The sequence below is a fragment of the Bactrocera tryoni genome, unplaced genomic scaffold, assembly GCF_016617805.1.
Source record: "Bactrocera tryoni isolate S06 unplaced genomic scaffold, CSIRO_BtryS06_freeze2 scaffold_7, whole genome shotgun sequence".
Lineage (NCBI taxonomy): Eukaryota > Metazoa > Arthropoda > Insecta > Diptera > Tephritidae > Bactrocera > Bactrocera tryoni.
In genome coordinates, this window is record NW_024396366.1 from 8116644 (window position 1) to 8138749 (window position 22106).

Here is a 22106-nt window from a genome sequence, read left to right on the forward strand (position 1 = left end):
AATTACGTTTGTCGTAAATTTTCTAATTGTATTAACTAATAGTTTTAAAATTATGATGGTTACATTTAACTGTAAGGAACTGCTTAGATAGTTGGGGGCAAATCGGTCACTTTTTCACATTTGCTGAACTATTTCGCCCGTGGTCCACTGGCTTTTAACATATTGCATTCATAATGGAATAAAATTTTAATAGATATTTTCGATAGATATTTTGTTGATGTGCTTAAGTCTGTGGTGTTTTGGTTTAAAACAAATCTGCAATCCTTAACTTTGGGAACTGCTTTATGACAGCTCCTTCTCAGCCATTATAGTATCATAATGCAGTCCAGTATAGAAAATTATCCACGTCACAAGAAAACCCGCAAATGACGTCATAAAATCCTCTTTAACCAGCTCCCAAGCGCCTCCGTAAGCCTCCTCATCAATACCTTGGAAATTTATGGAATAAATGTACACAATGCCACAACTGATACCAGCGAATCTATGGAAACATATGAGAAGTTTTTATGAATTTACATATGATGTATTGTTATTGGGATATTCCTTACAGTACTAATCCCAGGAAGCCCTTTAATGGCACAATGCCCCATACTATGCCTAAAAGAATGCCAAAAATCTGTCTCGCCCAGTAGATAACGTCTAAGAATTCATCCTGCAAGAGAAAACATTGAAGGTTGTTTGCTTATTTTTCTTAAAACAGCTGTTTGACAACTAAAAGCTTTTTACCTCACGTGGTGACTTTTTTAAGCTTTTTTCTTATGAGGTTTGAGCAAGAATAGCCTCACAAAATATGCCTCACAAGAAATCTCTCAAATTTTTCCTCTCAACTCAGTTGAGAGGTTTTTTCAGAATAGGGCTGTTAGTTTTGGATTTTAAAGAGGTAAGTTCGTTACTTGATAATTTCATATTTTATATATTTTATATAATTATATGTTTATTATATGTATATACGAGTATATATATAATAATTAATTTATTTTATATATAAAAAACGCTAAGTATTGTGATTTGTATGTGGTCTGTATTATTAAAACCTTTGACATTATTACAGAAAAGTATTTGGAGCATTTGTATAATTCAAATATCAAATTGCGAATTACAAAAAATTAAGATGAGTAAGATATATATTATTAACTTTACCTTAAAGAAATGAAGTTAAATGTGTATATTTAATTCAAAAATTTGTGTTTTAGATTGTGCATTTGCGTGAAATATATAGTTTGTGCGTAATATCTGCATACTTATAGATACATATATACTTGTGTAAATGTAAAAAATTTGAAATCTTAATTGAAACGAATTGTGTGGTTACGATTATAACTGGGTCGACGTTCGAATATCGTCCCAGGATTTCGGGAATAAAATGGATATGGTCGGAGAGGAGAGGTTCATCTGATCAATATTTCAATCCTTTAGTGAATGTTAAATAAATATAATTGAAAAAAAGTTTAATATTAAATTTAATATTTGGGTGAATTTGTAGATAAAGTTTCAGAAAATTCGGTAGTTTTAAGTAGATATTAAATATAGGTATGTTTACACACCTATAGATGATACGTGTTTTTTTGTTCCACTCATTCATAAACTTTTTTTATGATTTTTCATAGAATGAATTTCGATACCTTGTGGATGAAATGGATTCCGAATGGATTTTTAATAATATATTTTTACAGATAAAGTGTTTAAAAAAATATGTTATAAACACGTTTGCGTTGCTTCAGAAGAACTTTCAAAAATTGTGGTACTGTCACCATCATCTGCGCGTACGCAGGTATAATGTATTGAGAAATAAATATATTAGTATTTACTTTAAATTTATGTATTTTAAATATAGTCCAGAAGTCGGATGCCATTGAGACCCGTCTCACTGCAATTGAAAAAGCCTAAAAGACAAAGTAAGTAATGCAGTTTTACATTTACAAAATAAAACATAAGCTAATTTTTATATTTTATTTTTCTAGATGCCAGAAAAAGCCGAGCTGCAGGCACAAAGTAAATTGTTGCGCGAATGCCGAGTGCGCTTCGTGGAAGATAAATAACTAAATATAATGACATATGCTGATTTCTTAGATTTTTAATAGGTCATGAAACATTGTTCTTTTCAGTTTGCTCCTGCTATTTCTAGTCTCTCCTAGTTGTCGGACTTCAATGACTTCCCGAACCATTTTTCAATGACGATCACGATGTAGATCCGAATTGCGTATGTACCACGGGGCATTTACAATTTTTCGCAGAATTTTGTTTGAAATCTTTGCACCGCTTCTATTTATTCTATAATTGAATTCCATATGTCCAAATAGGTTTCAAACTTTCATAGTAGACTAGGAATTTATTCGATGTTGTTAAGGGTGATTTCTTGCCGACCAACCAGGGGTTGAATCGTTAGATCCGTAAACGTATCACTCGTCACGTAAAAGCATGTACTTCGTATTATGACATACGTGATTGTAACGCTTCTATCGTAATCTGGCATGATGACATCCGTGAACGAGTATATAAACGTAACCTTTCGTTCGACTCGTTATTCGAACGCAAACTACCAATCGTAATAGACAAATTTATGGAAATGTGAGCATATTTTTTTTAATTTTACGGTTTTTATAAATTTTAGTAATATAGAACATAAATAAAAAACCAATGAATGGAATATCTCATTAAAAAAAAATAAAAAATTATTTATATGAACAAAATTTTTGTATTTTAGTTGACATTAAAAATAAAATTATTTACAAAGTAAGGGACACTTACATTTTTGAATTAAATTTATTAAAGAATACTTTATTTGGTCTCTTATCGTTTGGTCGATTGCGGTGAGGCGGGTTCGCTACCCCGGTGTCCATTTCGCGTGTGTGATAAGAATCGCAACTTTGAGGGTCGTCACTTATCGTAAATTTTATCCAGATGTGATGTGATGCCTCACAAACGTTAGTAAATTTTCAACTTTTGGGGGTGATACATTCCTCTCTCGCAATATCCTAAAATTCTCCCCCGTCTTTTTAAGATTCTAACGATACATCTACAAAGAAAATTTTGTTAATGATGATTCAAATAAGTTTTTTTTTATACCTACGATTGCTACGATCTCTCAGCTATTTCCGCACTATTTCTTTATTACCATCACTTTCACTAGAGCTCAAATAAAGAAACAAAGTTGGATCCATTCTGATATTTATTTATTTTAATATGACCTGTAAATAAATTTACAGACATACTATAAAAAAAGAAACTGGCTGGTTAGGCCTTCGTCCCATTTTGTATAGATACATATAGTATTCATTTACTAATATTGACATTTCAACTCTAAATTAATTTTAATAGTATAGGAGGTAGATGTTTACTTATATTTTCGTAGTCCAGTGTTGCTATAGCGGTATTCAAATCAACATTTTTCGATGTGTCGTTGTAGCATTTTATTAGGTGTTGCATGGTCAGGGTATCATCAGAGATAAAGAGATCCCCAACTCTCCTGCCACTGGAAATGTGAGAGCCGCTCACCTACCGAACTTTGACAGTTGACTGGATTGGGTAGGTTTTGACGTTTCGCAATTGGAAGAAACGAGACGACCGGATTGAAATCCCGCCAAAATAATATTAGAATGGAGGAATTCGTAACGGCCATCGTTTCTTCGCAGAAAAAAGAATTAGTAAAAAGTGAAGTAGTGAAGAACAAGTGAATAGTGAATGAAGTGAATGAGAATTGTTTAAATACATATATAAATCATAATAAATATAAATCAGCAAATATAAACGTAAGTACCAAAAAAGTAATTTATTATATTATATAATTATATATAAATCCCATATTAATTTACAGCGAAAATGCCGAAAACACCAATGTGGAAAAAATGCATTGAGGGCTGCAGCGAGGGAAATACCGTATCTAGATTTCCCAACGAGGGATCGGATCTCGAACGGTAAGTAATTTTAATAGACTATAAATAGTGCAAAAAGTGATATAGTGCAATAAATAATAAAAATCCGGTGTTCCAATATTTTTAAATATTTTCGAACAAAAGTTCGTGTCGGTTTCATGTGATGAAATGTCACTGAAATGTCATTTGCAGTATGATAGGAAATTCGATAGGGTGATGGGTATTGAGGCTTATGGCGATGAAAATCGCACTTCTAAATTAGCAACAACTGCAATGACCATAATGGTGCATGGTATAGGTGGAGAGCCTTGGCCTCACCCATTGGCTTATTTTTTCCTAAAAGGTTCCTGCAAATGGGATGTCCTCCCTCTGCGAATGGTAGGCACCTTGTCGTGGTGCAGGGGCTTAAGTCGCAAGGCATACTCGGCACCCCCCAACCGGTGTGGGTGGTGTCAGCTGGGCACTGCCCATGCAAGTTGTCGGGTGCCGCATGCGTGCGGCAACCAAGAGCTACCACCTCCTAATCCAGGGTGTTAAGCGACTCCCGTGCCCATTGGATGATTTGCAGCCAGGAGGAAAATTCGGCTGTATTTTAACGGAGCCTTCCCAACACCGGGCCGAATTGGGAAGTAACGGTGGCCTTACCGCGGCACGGTGGCCTTACCGCGGCATGGGGCTCTGGCGCGGCGGACCTTTGAGTTCCCCTAAAAACACAGAGACCCGACAGCTCACCTCGTTGAGCCAAGGGTCGTACGAAAAAGAATGAGCGAAACAACAACAACAACCACTAATAACTCAACGACAACCATGACACGGCAACGAACAAAGCAGACGACAATGGACAACGGCAACAACAGCGGTACTGTTGCAGGCAAGGGAGGCTCAGGGGCTAAGCGTAAGTTCAGCTTCCTGGACGCCCTATCGCCTGATGAGCGAGCGCTGTTTGAGGAGCATGCGAGAGACGATGATGATGACATGCCCTCATGCAGCGGTGCTCAACAGGCGGCATCCACTGCACCCGCTAACAACGCAGCGGACCACTCCGCAACTCCTCAAACCGGGATCAGCCCAGAGGAATCGCAACAATCTTGCGCAGCAGGAGGCACGCGCAAAAGGAAAAGGAGGCGCAGGGGAAGACTGCCCCCTCTACCACCATTAGGTCGTCCGGGTGGGAACGATGACCCCCGTAGGCGGGGTATGAGTGGTGCCAGCCTAAAATGGTACCTTAGGCACCTCCAGGAGGGAAGAACTCCTGAGGAGGCCGAGAGACTGGCAAAGAACAGAGTCAGAGGCAACAGTGCCTCCCCGACCACGAAGGTGCGTAAGGGCGCAAACATCGCATCCTACTGTAAAGGGAGCAGCGGGATTCGGGGCAGCGGTCGTGTCAACGCAAATCCAACCGCTAAGACTGGTAGTGTCAGGATAGCAACCCCGGCAGCCAAACGCAAGAGCAGCCAAATTACGCCACAGGAGCCACCAAACTCTCAGAGAGAGCTGGAGGCCAGATCTCTGCACCGAATCCTTCGCGGGCAGCTGAGGGACAGCGTAGATATGCGGATGCCTTAAAGGGCATACGGATGGCTGTGCTGCCCCTGAACTACCCCGCGGAGATTCTGAAAGCAGCGGAGCTTACCGCTCTACAAAATCTCCTCATGGAGGAGGTGTACAGGGGTTGCAAGAACCCAGTACGCTTCCTTGGGGTGCACTTCAAGGGCGGATTTATGCAGATCGACTGCAGGAATGAAGACAGCGTCAACTGGCTAAGGGAGATCGCTCCCAAGCTGACTGGCAGGAAAGGGCCCAGTCTTTGCGTCAGGAGGGGCGAGAACATCCCGATCATGCACAGTATGACGGTACTCCTCCCAAGATGCGAAGGGAAACACTTCGAATTTGCTCTGGGGCTCCTCAGGAATCAAAACAGAGGGATCAATACCTCGGCCTGGCGAGTTGTTGACAGCAAAATGGAGGGTGCCGGATGGAGGTTAAACCTGTGCGTGGACGACGAGTCCTACAAAGTCATCCGAAAGGAGGGCTTCCGCCTGAGCTATCGGTATAGTGAGGTAGTCATAAGGCCCTACAAACCGAAGACTACAGAAGAGGAAGTCGAGAAGATGCAGGTGGACGAGGAATCTACTCGTCCCTGCACCATGACAGTCGAGCAGGTTGCAACTGCGAAAACCACAGCGGAAGTCCCAGCAGTGAAGCCGACCACGGAAGAGGGGGAGCTACCCTCTACGCAGGAGCTCTTGGAGGGACTCGAAGACATAGGTACTGCGGGGGACGGGGCAGATGAGGACCAGTTCCTCATCGAACCGATCCTATAGTGGTCGAAGGCATAAGAGTAGCCCAGGTGAACCTGCATCACGCGGCGTCAGCATCCGCTGTAATCGCGAGCAGGTTCTCGGCGGATAACCTGGGCATCCTGTTAATACAGGAGCCATGGGTCCACAGAGGCGAAGTCAGAGGCCTCAATGTGGACAACAATAAGGTAATCTGGGATCTTTCTAGTGAGAGACCCCGAGCCTGCATAGTAACTAAGAGAAATATTGATGTATTATGTATTTCAGAATTCCTAACACAGGACCTATTTGCGGTGCAGGTCAGAGAAGAGGAGGGAGCGGACTTTGTTTTGGCTACGGCCTATCTACCAGGTGACACACCTACTGCGCCCCCGGAAGCGGTGCAGGGCCTGGTAGACTACTGCAGGAGGTATAAGCTACCCCTGGTTCTGGGGTGTGACGCGAATGCGCATCACACAGAATGGGGAAGTACGGACTGCAATGTACGAGGTGAGTCTCTCCTAGAATTTATCATTAGCAATAATCTAAGTATTGAAAATGTTGGGTGCGAACCCACATTTGTCACAAGCAATAGAAGGGAGGTGCTGGACATCACCCTAAGCAACGAGCTCATGTCAGGGGTGGTCTCGCAGTGGAGGGTATCGTCAGAACCTTCAATGTCAGACCACAGGATCTTGAGATTCGGGCTAGGGGTGGAGGTCATGAAAATTCCCCCTAAACGCATTCCCAAGAACACCAATTGGACTGTTTATCGGGATGCGTTAGAACGGAATCTGTCAGGAGAGGGGAAGTCGGTCAGAGGTACATCAGCCCTGGGTTTGGAGAGCAGGATATCTGCGCTGAACCAGGCCATTACAAACGCGTATCACTGCAGCTGCCCCCTAAAGACGATGACCAAGGGGCGTAAATGCCCCTGGTGGTCCAGTAAACTCTCGGATCTCCGATCGAATGTACGTAAGCTTTTCAATAAAGCCAAGCGTACTGGGAACTGGGAGGATTACAAAAGCAGCCTAACTGCTTATAATAAAGAGATTAGGTCTGCAAAACAAGAAAATTTCAGGAATTTCTGTGAGAACGTCTCCTCAGTACCAGAAGCAGCTAGACTGCACAAAGCTCTGGCCAAGAGGAAGACGAACACAGAATTAGCGATTCAAAAAGACGATGGCACTTATACGACAAATGCGGAGGAGAGGGCTACGGTACTCCTACGTGCGCATTTTCCGGAGACGGTTGAGGTGGACCTGTGCCTACCTGTCGCAGAGCACAAGCCATCTCGCCTGGACTGGATGCTCGCAAGAAATCTGTTTACTGCGGACTCAGTCAGGTGGGCCACAGCCTCGTTCGCCAAATTCAAGTCTCCGGGTGCGGACGGCATCTTTCCGGTGCTTCTGCAACAAGGTGAGCAGATCCTACTGCCACACCTTGTACAGCTGATGAGAGATAGTCTGGCGCTGGCGTATATCCCTGAACCCTGGAGGACAGCAAAAGTGATCTTTATACCGAAAGTGGGAAGGAAAGACTATTCGCTGGCTAAATCCTTTAGACCGATTAGTCTAACCTCCTTCTTACTGAAAAGTATGGAAAAGATCCTAGACCAGGAAATAAGATCGAAGGCACTTGAAACTGCACCCCTGCATGCAAATCAGCACGCGTACAGAGCGGGCAGGTCGACGAATTCCGCCCTGTACCAGCTAATCTCGGAGATACAGAGCTCGCTGGATACGGGGGAGGTGACGCTATGCGCCTTCCTAGACATCGAAGGTGCCTTTGACAATGCGTCCCACGGGAGCGTGGCAAGGGCACTGGAGAAAAGGAATGTGGCACCTACAGTGCGCAGGTGGATAGAAGCTGTACTGCGCACCAGAATAGCTAAAACCACATCAGGAGGCACCACTATCCGTCTCGGTACTACTAAGGGCTGCCCACAGGGAGGAGTGTTATCCCCCCTGTTGTGGAGCCTAGTCGTGGACGAACTACTGGTGCTGCTAACAAACAATGGAATCCGCTGTCAAGGATATGCGGACGACATTGTTATCATAGCTAGAGGCAAATTTGTGAGTACTCTCTGCGATATCGTACAAAGGGGACTAGGTCTAGCCAAGGGTTGGTGCAACAGTGTTGGACTAAACATCAACCCCCTGAAAACGACCATCGTCCCATTTACGAGGCGCAGGTCTCTGCCTGGCCTGAGAAACTTAACACTCGGAGGCAGGGAGATAGAGATGACAAACATGGTCAAATATCTTGGTCTCACGCTGGATTCCACGTTAAGATGGAAGCAGCACATTGACCTGACCATGGTCAAAGCTACTAAGGCATTGATGGTGTGCAACCGGCTGGCTGGTAGATCCTGGGGGTGCAAACCAAGGATCATCAGATGGTTGTACACCATGATAGTGCGACCAATTGTCACCTACGGGGCGGTGGTGTGGGCACCGAAAGCAGAGCAGACGACGGTAGCACTCAAACTATCGAAACTGCAAAGGCTTGCGTGCGTCTGTATGACAGGAGCTATGCGCACCTGCCCGACAGCTGCACTTGAGGCCCTGCTGGAGCTCACCCCGCTACACCTACTAATTGGTCAAGTCGCCAAGTACACTCTGCTTCAAATGACAGCAGAGGGGACTGGCATAGGTAAAATAATCTCGTCCCAACGCATGGAAGAGCTAAGTGGCATTGTACCACTGGCTCCTCTTCCAAGGACGGCATTAACAAAAGCTGAACTTCACTAAGAAGTTTAAGATCACCCTCGGCAGCAAGGCCGAATGGAGCGACTCCGCATTCGAGCTGCTACTCAGGGATAGCTCGATCAGGTGGTACACCGACGGCTCGAAAACGTCGGAGGGAATTGGCGCAGGGGTCGCAGGACCACGCACAAAACTCTCCATACCTATGGGTAAGTTTCCGAGCATATTCCAAGCGGAGGTATTTGCTATAAGTCGGTGCGTAGAGTTGAACCTCCAACGCGGCTATCGCAACGAACGTATAGCTATACTTAGCGACAGCCAAGCGGCACTCAAGGCGATCTCGTCTTACGAGATAAAATCGCTATTGGTGCAGGAGTGTATAGACCGGCTCAACAGTCTTGCAGAATGCAACCAGGCGCACCTTATTTGGGTGCCAGGCCACAGAGGCATCGCCGGTAATGAACTGGCCGATAAGCTTGCCCGTTCTGCAGCATCCACCAGCATGGTAGGACCGGAACCTTTCATAGCGGTGGGTCCCCACACCATAAACGAGCAGGTCCGCAATGATGTAGCAGTGGGTAGGGAGATACATTGGCAACACCTTTCAGGCTTGCGGCACGCAAAGTTGCTGATGAAGAGTTATAACCTCAAAAGGTTTAAATGCATAATCAATCTCCCAAGAAATAAAATCAGGCTACTGATCGCCTTCTACACCGGCCATTGCAAGCTGAAGAAGCACTTATTCAACATGGGCCTAGCTTCTTGTGCAAATTGCCGGTTCTGCGATTTGGAACCCGAAACTCCAGAACACCTGCTAATGGATTGCACGGCAATCTGTAGGCGCAGGACCAAGGCCCTAGGATCCATGTTTCGAAATAGGGATCACATCGCCTCAATAGCACCTAGCAGTATATTGGAGTTCATCAATTTGCTGGGGCTAGCTGAGACTCTGTGAGTCAGGAGAGGGCACAATAGACCCTAGGTCGCGGTGCAATCCTCATTAATTTATCTATCTATCTATCTATGGGATGTCCTCAAGAAATACATTCTAGAAGCCATTACCCAACTGCAAAATATAGGACTAATTCCTTGCCATTTTGTTTGCGACCAGGGCACCAATTTTCAGAATTTCGCTAATTTATTAGGTGTTTTAGCGTCACGGCCTTTTTTAATGTTAATGGCAAGGAAGTGTATTTTTTTTACGATAGCCCCCATTTGATAAAAAGTAGTCGTAACTGTTTACAAAATTTAAAAAATACGGTTTTCTTTAAAAATTGTCGGGTAAGTTGGTCGGATATTGTTCATTTTTATGAAACCGACTCTAAGTCGAGTTATCGGTGTGCGCATAGATTAACCGATGCTCATATTTATCCAAATACCTTCCAAAAAATGAAGGTTAAATTCGCGTCTCATTGAGTAATACGGTCGCTTCTGGTATGTTGTCCCTATATAGCTCGGGAGCCTTAAGCTCGAATAGTAGGAGCTTTATTAATACCGCGGAATTCGTTTCGTTTTTTAATAAATTATTTGATATTTTAAATAGCAGTTTCGTTGAGGCTGTTGTACCCACTAAAAAAGTGTTTGTAGGTTCCCCTGAACGGTGAGATTTTTTAAATGAGGCAGAAAAAATTCTAAAAACTATTCGTGTCGTAGACGATTTAGAAAGCAACACAACCAATAATTTTAGTTTTATAAAGGGGTGGGTGTTAAATTTTAACAGTTTAAGACGATTGTGGCGATTTTTGTCACACTCAGGTTTTCAGGACTCAGAACAGTTTAGAACATTTTTTTGGGCAGATTCGAAGCAGAGGAGGTACTAGAGTAACGCCCTATATGTTCTCTAGTTTGTTTAGGAAATCGTGGGGCTTACGTTACGTAAAAAAAGTAAATTGTAACAAAAGGAAATTGTGAGCTGCCTTTAGAACCTGATGCTACAGTAATTTCGGAACATAGTAATAATGTTCTACGTAATGTGTGTAATGATTCACTATTGAATGACCTTTCTTGGCAGGATTGTCAAGGTCTACCACGGCCTGAATACTCCCTCGTTAGATCAATAACATTAGATAGTAGTTTAGAAATTAATTCTTTGAAAGAAAATGCGTTTAGCAACTTTTGCGGCTAATTTTATGTAACAATTTTCAAATTGCACACATGTTCCCTGCCTTTACCATATTTAGGAGATGAAATAGTGAAGCCGCCTGAGGATTTTATTGCATTTGTAAAAATTTTGGAAACCAGATTTTTAGAAGAATTCGACAGTAATTGTCATAAAATAGGAATAGCAGATATTCTTTTTAATAAAATGAAAGATGTTAGGCCCTTTTTGTGTTGTGATAAATTGACCCAAAAATAGTTATAGCCCTTTTTATTAGAATTAGAATATATTTCTTAACTAAATTTTTAAATAAAGACCTTTCTGTCCCTAATTTTAAAAATAAAATTTTGTGTGTTTCACACCTATAGGTTTCAGTTTTTTTTTATTTTTTAGTGGTTACAATATGCGAACTCAAACTTACGATAGAATATAAAGAAGAAAAAATTTTTAACAGGTTGGATAAAGAGGCTCTAAAATTAGAAAGCAATTTTTTTTAACAAAAATTAGAATTTGGGATTTAAATGTAAGCATTTGTATATATGTAAATAATTTGTTATTATGCTGTGATATTTTTATATATTTTTTACATGAATTGTTATTGTTTTGTTTTTATCGTTATATGTATACATTTATCGTTTTGTTTTTTTCGTTATATAATGAATTGTTATCGTTTTGTTAATTTATGTAAGGAAATTTTTAATGGGTGATATAGGCCTAAAGGGGAACCGAGCACCCAAAACTAACTTCGGTAACGCGCCGTTTGGACACCTCCTGGGTGGTGTGGAAAGTGCAATTAGGCATTTTAATTTAAATGCCCAAAAATTCTTATTTCGTTCGATCTGGCCACAATGGAAAATGTTATAAAAAACGCTTATTTTGAGGCGCTCTCACACTGGAATAAGTTGGGCATCCCATTGTCCCTGGTATCATTACAGCTCATGCAAAGTGGTGGTGATTCCTTTGAAAGTAGATACCCATGCGTTAGTTTTGTATAGCCGAGTTTAAGTCCCATCTAAACAAGTTGTTAGTGTTTTGACTTAAAATTCGATTTGCTGCCATGTTGTTGAGATAACTGATGCATAGTTTTATAATGAGCATTCATTTTGTTTTCATAATATGAGACACTTTGGTTTTTAATGAAGTTTGCGAGGCACCTTTTAATATCTTTTTCAGTGTAGTTGTTTATTAAAAAAGTAGGAAGAGTGTGTGCGTCTTTTGCTAATTTATCGGCATTTTTATTACCCATAATGTTTACATGTGCTGGTGTATAAAAATTTTTTATATTTTTGCCTCATATGAGAGTTTCTTGGACCCTACGTGTGAGAATATCGATTTTAAAGCGTTTACTGATGAGTGACTATCGGTGCATATAATTAGATTACGGTATATTATTATTATTATTGATATTTAATTAGCTTTTGTTAGTTAATTGAAAATTTCGAAACAGATTTGTAGGTTCCACATCGATTGTGACCAAAAATACGTTCAAAAACAATGTGGAATTTAAAATCTATTGTGAATTGAAGATACGATTCGTTTGCTATCAAGAATAATAGTTAGATAGTTTCTATTATTCTTGGTTTGCTATCGTATATCATAATACCAATCACGTAATTTTTTTTCGTATGTTTGCCGATCCGTGCACGAATGTAACGATTCGACCCCAGTTTATTTTGTGGTATTTTAGTTTTAGTTCTGAAACTTTTTTTTTGAAACTTTTTTTCTGATATTTATTTTAATGCCTTAACTTATAATGTTTCATTTTAGATATATATCCAGGTCGGCTTTAGTATACCGTCCCAGGATTTCGGGAAAAAAATGGGTATGGTCGGACAGAGGAGATTCTCCTGATCACGAATATATATGGTTATAGCCGCAGGAAGCTTATAGTTTAAGAGATATTCGCGTTTAAAATTTAAAATTTGCAATATTTTAATATCATTTTTTCTATATATAAAATTAATTTTTCACTTATATTTTTCAATTTTATATACACTAACACATCACTAATTCGTTTGTACACATTTATTTTATTTCATATAGTGCAAAAATATCTTTTATTATACTTTTAAATTATTGTGGAATTATTACTATTTTAGAATAACATATGAATTACAAACTGTCAAATAATCAGTGTTACCTTATCGACATCATTTGTAAAACTATATTTGTCAAATAATTAGTGTTAACGTACTAAAATATTTTACAAACTAAAACAAAAAAAGTAAAAAGAAATATTATACCCTAAATAAAGGAAACATAATCGTTGATAAACAATAAAAAATTTAAGCGGCCTGAAGGCCGCCAATGTAAAAATGAGTTCTAGGGGAGAAAAAAAATGTATACACCCAGTGTTGGGCCGACAAAGGCCGCAAACGAAAAAAGGAGTTCTACGCGAAAAAAATTTGGTAAAAATCCGGAGTTAGACAGACCAGAGTAATTTTTTTTGAAGCGCGGCCGAAGGTCGCCAACGCAAAAAGTAGTTCTACGCGAAGAAGTAGCAATGTCATAGAGGGTATAACAACCACTCTAACTTCAATGCGATCTAACGGATATAAGTACCGCTACTTTTAAAGAAAAGTGCCGTTGCTTTTTCTTGTCCTTTTTATAATTATTTCGTATTTGGAAAATAAGATGAGTGGACGTATAAAATATAATTTTTATTAAAATTACGGAAATATTTTTGAATATAATGGAAAATAATTCATCAGGTATGTTAAATTAAATCTTAATTATAATATTTAAATTATGTTTCTAATAATTCGTTACAATAATATGTAGATCTGGAAGAACAAGCGATAATTCGTGTTCGTAGAACAAACAAATTAAGCGTGTCGGAGGTGAAAGGAATGTGGAATATTGCCAAAATATTCCACACTTTCCAATCGAGGGAGAGCTGCATAGCTTTTTGTGAAGAGGAGAATCTAATTGTTAAAGGAAGGACTTGCAGGGTGCATAGACTGCCGATGGTGCTCTCCGTCATGGGAAATAGCACCGTCGGTACGTTTAGGTGCCGCAAAGGTTCTTGCTGAACGCGTTCGGCTATATCTCGATCCATGGGCACCTGGTTTGAGAATGTAAAAATACCTTTGCCACAAGTGTTTTATCTAGTGTTTTGCTACGCATCGCACTGGTCGCACGAGTTAGTTAGAAAAAACAGTATTGTCAGGGAACCTATATTATCTAGCGCTACCATATGTGACTGGTATAACTACTGTCGCGAAGCGGTAGTTTTATACCAAGTGGAACATCAGGAGGCGGTAGGTAAAATTGGTGGCCCTGGCAAAAAAGTTCAAATAGATAAAAGCAAATTCGGGAAGAGGAAATTGGGAAGAACCAGGATTTCAAGGATTTCAAGGATAAAAAGGATATGGTCGGATAGAGGGGATTCTCCTGATCACGAATATATATGGTTATAGCCGCAGGAAGCTTATAGTTTAAGAGATATTCGCGTTTAAAATTTAAAATTTGCAATATTTTAATATCATTTTTTCTATATATAAAATTAATTTTTCACTTATATTTTTCAATTTTATATACACTAACACATCACTAATTCGTTTGTACACATTTATTTTATATCATATAGTGCAAAAATATCCTTTATTATACTTTTAAATTATTGTTGAATTATTACTATTTTAGAATAACATATGAATTACAAACTGTCAAATAATCAGTGTTACCTTATCATTTGTAAAACTATATTTGTCAAATAATTAGTGTTACCTTATCGACATCATTTGTAATAAAGTGAACAGATTATACCCCAACTACGAGAATTAACAACCTATAAAAAAAAAATAACTCTGTTCTGCCCAACACCGGGGTGTACCACATTTTTTTCGCGTAGAACTCCTTTTTGCGTTTATATTATTTTTTATTGTTTATCAACGATTATGTATGTTTCCTGTAAAAAAAAATAACCCTGGTCGAACAAACACCGGGGAGTATCAGATTTTTTTTCGCGTAGAACTCCTTTTTGCGTGGGCGGCTTTCGGCCGCGCTTCAAAAAATATAACCCTGGTCGGTCCAACACCGGGGTGTACCAAATTTTTTTCGCGTAAAACTGCTTTTTGCGTGTAAAAAAACTAAAAGAAATAAAGTAAAAAGATTATACCCTAAATAAGAGAATAGAAAACATAAAATATAAAGAAAATTTTTAAATTTAATAAAACAAACGTGTAAGGCTTGTATATAAATTTTATTGCCTCTAACAACTTAACAAATGGATCTTCGTGTCTGTTGGCCACATTTTTCCGCCAAACATACTCAACAATTAAATCCGCGAAATTTTCGGGATTGTTGTGGTTGTCCCTCGCAAAAAATCTCTTAATTACATGCCACTGGGATTCTATACGCTGCGTATGCGTTCCATCTACAGCCACAAATGGATTGTCCGGATCGCTATGGTTTACTTTTCGGTGCTCATACCCGTGATTCTCCAAACCATCGTACGCCTTCCAGCAATCCGTGCTTATAATAGTTCCTTGCGCAACATGCTTCTTAATCAGGGGTATGAGCACCTCCGTAGACCTAATATTTCCTGGGCATACCTCCAGCCGCAGGTCGTCGCTCCCATCCTCAACCATTCCCAACACCCAGTGACCTTCCACACTCCTGCCTAAAATGAGAAAAACATATACATAAGTAATTATCTAATATTGTATATTTTTAACCTTACCTTTATTAAATTTCCTGGGTCGGCTTTAGTATACCGTCCCAGGATTTCGGGAAAAAAATGGGCATGGTCGGACAGAGGAGATTCTCCTGATCACGAATATATATGGTTATAGCCGCAGGAAGCTTATAGTTTAAGAGATATCCCGACAAGGATAAAAGCACAATCAGTGGGGAGCTCCGGAGATTCGTGACCCTAAGCCACAATCGTTTTAAACAAAAAAACATAAACTTAAGGCTAAATTTGTATACATTTTCTTATTATTACTTATATATAATAGTTTTTAGTTGTATATAAGTTAACACAACATAAATTCGCTGACAACAATGTCTGCATAATTAGGAGTCAACTTACAATTTAGACTCCTATTGCACTCTTAGCTTAAGGAATGCGCATCCGCTCTCCCAATTATTAGGCAGTTAAGCGAAACACGCGCAAACTTGATTTTGATGACTAGGCACTTATAGGGCTCGGCTTAGCATAATAATAACTAACAATAGAATTAAGTACTCAGTTTGAAATAAAGCTCAAAGTAAGCACATATGCTGTAAATAAAAACTTATTGTTTTATTTTATGTGGAGCCCGAGCAGGGCCAGTGAACAATTTTGAATTAACTAACAAATTCGCGTTTTCTATTAAAAACTTCTGGTAGTTGGCCTCTTAGTAATAACATAATCCTTGTTTACGAAAATGACGGTCCGTACGGACCCGCCAACCAGAATACTAACAGAATCAATAAGAATTAAATGGACTTAAAACGTTTAATATGGAAAATAACAACAAATTAAAATTCTACATCAAAATCGTGTGAAAAAAAAAGTTTTTAAATAAATAAGAGTAACAAATAAAACTACTATGAAATTGGATCATAAAATAAAAATAAAATAATAATAAAATATTTCTAAGACTGCAAATGTTGGACTAACAATTTAAATAGACTACCAAACAGTGCTAAAGGAATCAACAAATAAGTGCCAAGAGCAAATAAGGCAAATAAGTTCAAAAGAAAAAAAATCAAAATATAAAACTAAAGAGCAACGAATAAACAACAACATCATCAATCCATTTAATACTTATCAGCCCCAACAGCGTTGTTAACCACCAATCAAAATTCATCGACCCAGTGCTGACAACAAACTTACTCCTTATCAGCCTCAACAGCATTGTTAACCAGCAATCAACCTCAGCAATTTAAGGACATAATGCAGCGGCTAGGATTAATGTATGTAAGTCAGTGTTCCATAAAATGATTTTTTACTAAATAGATAAAATAAGAAAAAAATATTAGAAATACAATTTTTATATAATAGGGTTTATTTAAGTTCGTAAACAAGTGATAAGCTTTAGAAGAAATAATATTAATAAATTATAAAGAAAAGGTTCATATTTTTCATCCTCAAACGTAAAAGAAAAGTAGTGAATCAAAAATGAGTCAGGAAGAACAAATAGTATCGACATTGTCGAGATTAAATCTGCACTCATCCAGCACTAACGTTTCGCCTCCTAACATCTCTTCCGCTTTCACTTCTAATAAAAAAAGAGAACTCGTATCGTTAATATCGGAAACAGTTTTGGCCATACTACACCCACAAACCGAAGAAAAAGTTGAACATCCTGTAGATTTTAGCGTTAACGTAGACGCACCCGAAAGAATTCCGGATGTGGTAAATTGTTTAAGAGAATTTTCGGGTAAAAACGGAGAATTCAGTTCATGACAGAAATCGGTAGATAGAATATTATTAATGTACTGACAGAATAAGAACACCCCAAAATATTTTGCTATCCTGCATAAAATAAGACACAAGATAGTTGGCGAAGCTGACACGGCCCTTGAGTCTTACCGCACCCCATTAAATAGGGGTATGATAAAAAAAAGTCTGATGCTACATTACTCAGACAAGAGAGACGTTAGCACGTTGGAATATCAAATGATAACACTTGCTCAACGGGGTAGCACTGTTGAAGAATTTTACCAACAAGTTTATCACTATCTCTCGCTTATCCTAGACAAAATCGATTGCCTGGAGTTAGGTGAAGAAGCTTTGTATGCCATGACAACAACACATAGATAAAAGGCACTTGACACATTTACAAATGGTCTGAATGGTGCCTTACCCAGTCTGTTAAGTGTCTCAAATAAGGCAACATGAATTACAGGACAAACCATGCAAATAGTATCAGTCGCTTGCCGACCAATACCAAACCTATTAGCCACAATCAACCAAGGTCATACTCATTCAAACCCCAAGTAAGACACGTTTACCCAGAACTTACAAATGTTCACAACCAATCCCCTAGACCAAGTTCGTAATAACAGTACGGACAAAACCGACACTATGTCACAGTGCAACCAAACTTTAGACCACCTCTTCCTCCAAAACCTCCTACACCAATGGAAGTTGATCGCTCTCTTCAAACGAAGCAAACATTCAGTAACAAACCACAGGCATTTAGTAATGAACTAGCGCAGGCTAGTAATAATCAAGCTAGCAAGAGACCACCATCACAGATAATACAGACTCCTAATAAAATGCAACGGATCTACACTACAGAAGTTACAGAAACTGACCCAATAGTATACGATAACGAAATATTAGAATATCCTGAAGGGTACTACGAGTTCTCGTAGGACTACCAACCCGAATACAACGAAGAACAAGAAGAGATCGAAGCAACCCCTAGTGACAATATCAATTTTTTAGACTAAACTCCTCATTGCCATACCATCGTTTCAAAATAAAAAATAGCAATGAACTAAAATTTTTATTACTTAGATACCGGATCGAACAAAAATTATATTAGTCCAACTTATATTAGAAACCCCATTCCGAATAAACCCTTAATTGCAAATTCTGTTGGTGGACCCGTCAAAACTACTTATCACGCTAATATCAGTGCTTTCGGTGATGAAATAGGCAATTTAAAATTTCACATTTTGCCCAAGTTAAGAACCTTTGATGCCATAATAGGTAACGATACAATGAAAAGTTTAAACGCAGTAATTTTTACTAAGGAGAACTATTTTACTTTACTCAATAAATACGAATACCCCATCCACCAGTTAGCAATTAATTCTATTGCGTACTCTACATTAAGGCTAAATCATTTGAGTCCCGAAGATAACGAAAAATTAAAACAACTCTTTAACTCTTGCCCAACACTATTTGCTGAATCAGATAAAAAATGAACATATGTCACGAACGTTAGAGCCGAAATTAGGACCAAAAGCGATAGGCCAATATATTCCAAAACTTACCCGTATCCAATGCCTTTAAAAAAAGAAATAGACAAAAAATTTGAGGAATTACTTAAAGATGGCATTATTCGACCATCGAAATCTCCCTACAATTCTCCAGTATGGGTCGTACCGCAGAAAGAAGACGGCTCAGGATTGAAAAAATTCCGTATGGTAGTCGACTATCGTAAATTGAACGAGGATACCATAGCAGATAAATATCCCATTCTAGATATTACCACTATTCTAACTAATCTAGGATCAAATAAATATATTTCTACAATTGACCAATTGATCACATTGCTCTTAACGAAGCAGATATTGAGAAGACCGTTCCATTCGGCTTAAGAAATGCGCCTGCCATTTTCCAACGCACTTTGGATGATGTGCTAAGAAAACACATCGGCGTACGGTGTTACGTTTATGTCGACGACATAATTATTTTTAGCAAAAGTAAAGAAGATCATTTCAAAAGTCTTACAATTATATTTGAAACTCTCGAAAAAGCGCATTTAAAGGTACAGTTCGATAAATGTTAATTTATCAAAAAGGAAATCGAATTCCTCGGTATAATAGTTGACCAAAATGGAATTCGCACTACACAAAAAAAGATAGAAGCTATAATAAATTTTCTACGGCCCAAAACTGTCCATGATTTACGCTCCTTTTTAGATCGCAGATTTATAAAAACGTACGCACAAATTGCAAAATCCCTGACTGAAATACTGAGAGGAGAGCTGGGAAGAGTTTCCAAAAATCAGTCTAAAAAGACACTTTTAAATTTAACAGCATAACAAGTAGAAGCTTTTAAAGACCTGAAAAATTGCTTGACATCAGACGATGTTATACTTCACTATCCAGATTTCGAAAAAGCTTTTGAGCTTACCACGCATGCTTCAAATTACGCTTTAGGAGCCGTACTCTCCCAAGACGGTAGGCCAATATTCTTTCTGTCAAGAACTCTAAGCAGAGCAGAGGAAACTTTTGCCGTCAATGAAAAAGAAATGTTGGCAATAATTTGGGCTCTACAGTCCCTGAAATGCTTCCTATAAGTATCAAAAAAGGTTAAGATTTACACTGATCACCAACCATTGACCTTTGCTCTCAGCAACAAAAATACAAATGCAAAAATGAAAAGATGGAAGGCACAATTGGAAGAATATGATCACGAAATCATTTATAAACCAGGCAGCACAAATATCGTCGCAGACCTACTCTCGCGACCACCAATCGCTAAGTTAAATTCAATGACTGTCCACAGTAGTGAAATTTCTTCCGAAAATCTAATTTCTTCAGTAGAAATACCCATTAACGTCTTCAAAAACCAAATATTCATATCAGAAGATTTCAAAAAGGCATACAAATTCGAAATAGTTTTCCCTACGTACCATAGGCACCTAATAACTGAAACAACTTATAATGAAGAATGGCTAAAATCGCTTTTAAATAAATATCTTAATCCATCGGTAATCAATGGTATAAAAACAACAGAGCCCATTATGCTAAAAATCCAATCAATCTACCCTCTACATTTCGCAAATTACAAAATTCGTTTCACACAAATAGTAGTCGAAGATATTACTAATGCCGAGGCCCAAGATAAAATAGTAATCGAGGAACATAATCGTGCTCACAGAAATGAAAAATAAAATAAGCTACAGATTTTGGAAAAATATTATTTCCCCGCTATGTCGACAAAAATCAAAAAAATCATCAGTTTGTAAAGAAAATAAATATTATCGTCACACAAACAATGCAAAATTGGGAGCTACACCCTTACCAGAATATCCACGCCATACTATTCACCTAGACATTTTTTCAACAGACAAACATAAAGTACTGACTTCTATTGACAAGTTTTTCAAATTAGCCATTATAAAAAAATAGAAGGGAAAAGTATAGACAGTATAAAAAAACCCTTAAGAGAAATAATATTTTACTTTGGAGTTCCGAAGGCTATAGTTTTCGATAACGAAAAGACATTTAATTCTCAACCAATAAAATTCATGTTAGAAAATGAATTCAATATGAAAATATTCACTGCAGTACCCTATAAAAGCGAGGTGAATGGAGAAATAGAACGGTACCATTCAACAATATCAGAAATTTTGAAATGGTTAAAACAGGAACACCCAGATAAAAATTTCGACGAATTAATGGAATGGACGAAAAATCTGTTCACTCTGTTACAGGAAAAAAACCCGTCGACATATTCTTCGGTAGACCTACCCGAAATTCCACTAATAGAGAAGAAAATATGAAGAAGGTTCTAGAAAAATTAAAAGAGAAGCATTAAAAGGACCTGCAATATCATAACAAACATAGAAAGGAAACTATTGGCTATAGAACAGGAGACAACATTTTTGTCAAACAGAATAAATGATTGGGAACAAAACTTTCAAAAAGGTACAAAGAGGAAATAGTTAAGGAAAACAGACATTCTACAGTAAAAACAGAATCAGGCAAAATAGTCCATAACGATCGTATAAGAAACTAATACAATCATATCTTCTTTTAGATCACTAATTTCCGTAACCCTTCACATCCTTTGCTATGCTTCGGTTTAAGTACTCGATTACTCTCAATTCGAAATCGTTACCATCGAAAATGGCATCTGGAAAGTGCAGCCTGGAACTTACAGGATCCTTCACCTCATCAACCTACCGAGTACTCCATAATTCTAGATGACTAATAATAATCCCACCTTCCCATCCCTTGCACCCATTCATTGCAGAAGAAATTTAAATAACTAATATTACTATCAACAATATAACACCAAAATATAAAGTAAAGAGGTCATTAAATTTTATAGGATCAGTATGGGAATGGATTGCGAGAAATCCCGACCATGATGACCTTGTAGCGATCAATAGTAAATTCGAAGAAATCATAGAAAACAGTAATCAACAGCTAGTAATAAATAGAAATTGAAACAGAGCAATACATCTTACCAAAGCAAACATAATAAACAGTTTCATAATATCGAATGAAGAGGCTCACAAGATAAATGACTTATTTTTTGAAGAAAACATTCCGTTTGATTCTATAGAAGAATCATTAAACTTTGCAAATATTCAAATCGCTATGAAACAAAATTTATTAATTTATGTAATAAAAGTACCAAAAACAAGGAATGAAATCTGTAATTGCATTTTAATAAAACCAATAAGCAAAAATGGAACAATTTTGAAATTAAAATTTGAAAACGTTTTGAAATGTAATGAAAATTACT

The 22106-nt window shown here is 38.3% G+C and overlaps 1 protein-coding gene across 1 annotated transcript; it reads right to left on the reverse strand.

Moving 5' to 3' along the window:
• Positions 1-145: 145 nt before the first annotated feature.
• LOC120781566 (respirasome Complex Assembly Factor 1-like) lies at positions 146-3426 on the reverse strand. Its single transcript, XM_040113803.1, has 4 exons — positions 3339-3426; positions 727-752; positions 549-652; positions 146-481 (listed from the first exon to the last, which is right to left on the reverse strand). The coding sequence occupies exons 1-4, from the start codon at positions 3424-3426 to the stop codon at positions 283-285; spliced, it is 417 nt and encodes a 138-aa protein (XP_039969737.1). The 3' UTR covers positions 146-282.
• Between the last annotated feature and the right edge of the window lie 18680 nt (positions 3427-22106).

What these genes read in the sequence shown, in the direction of transcription:
- LOC120781566 (XM_040113803.1), bottom strand. Translation starts at nt 3,426, where the DNA reads ATGCAACACCTAATAAAATGCTACAACGACACATCGAAAAATGTTGAT. An exon ending in ACTGGACTACGAAAATATAA is followed by an intron (nt 753 to 3,338) that starts GTAAACATCTAC and finishes CCTCATAAGAAA; the next exon opens with AAAGCTTAAAAAAGTCACCA. An exon ending in TAAAAAAGTCACCACGTGAG is followed by an intron (nt 653 to 726) that starts GTAAAAAGCTTT and finishes TTTCTCTTGCAG; the next exon opens with GATGAATTCTTAGACGTTAT.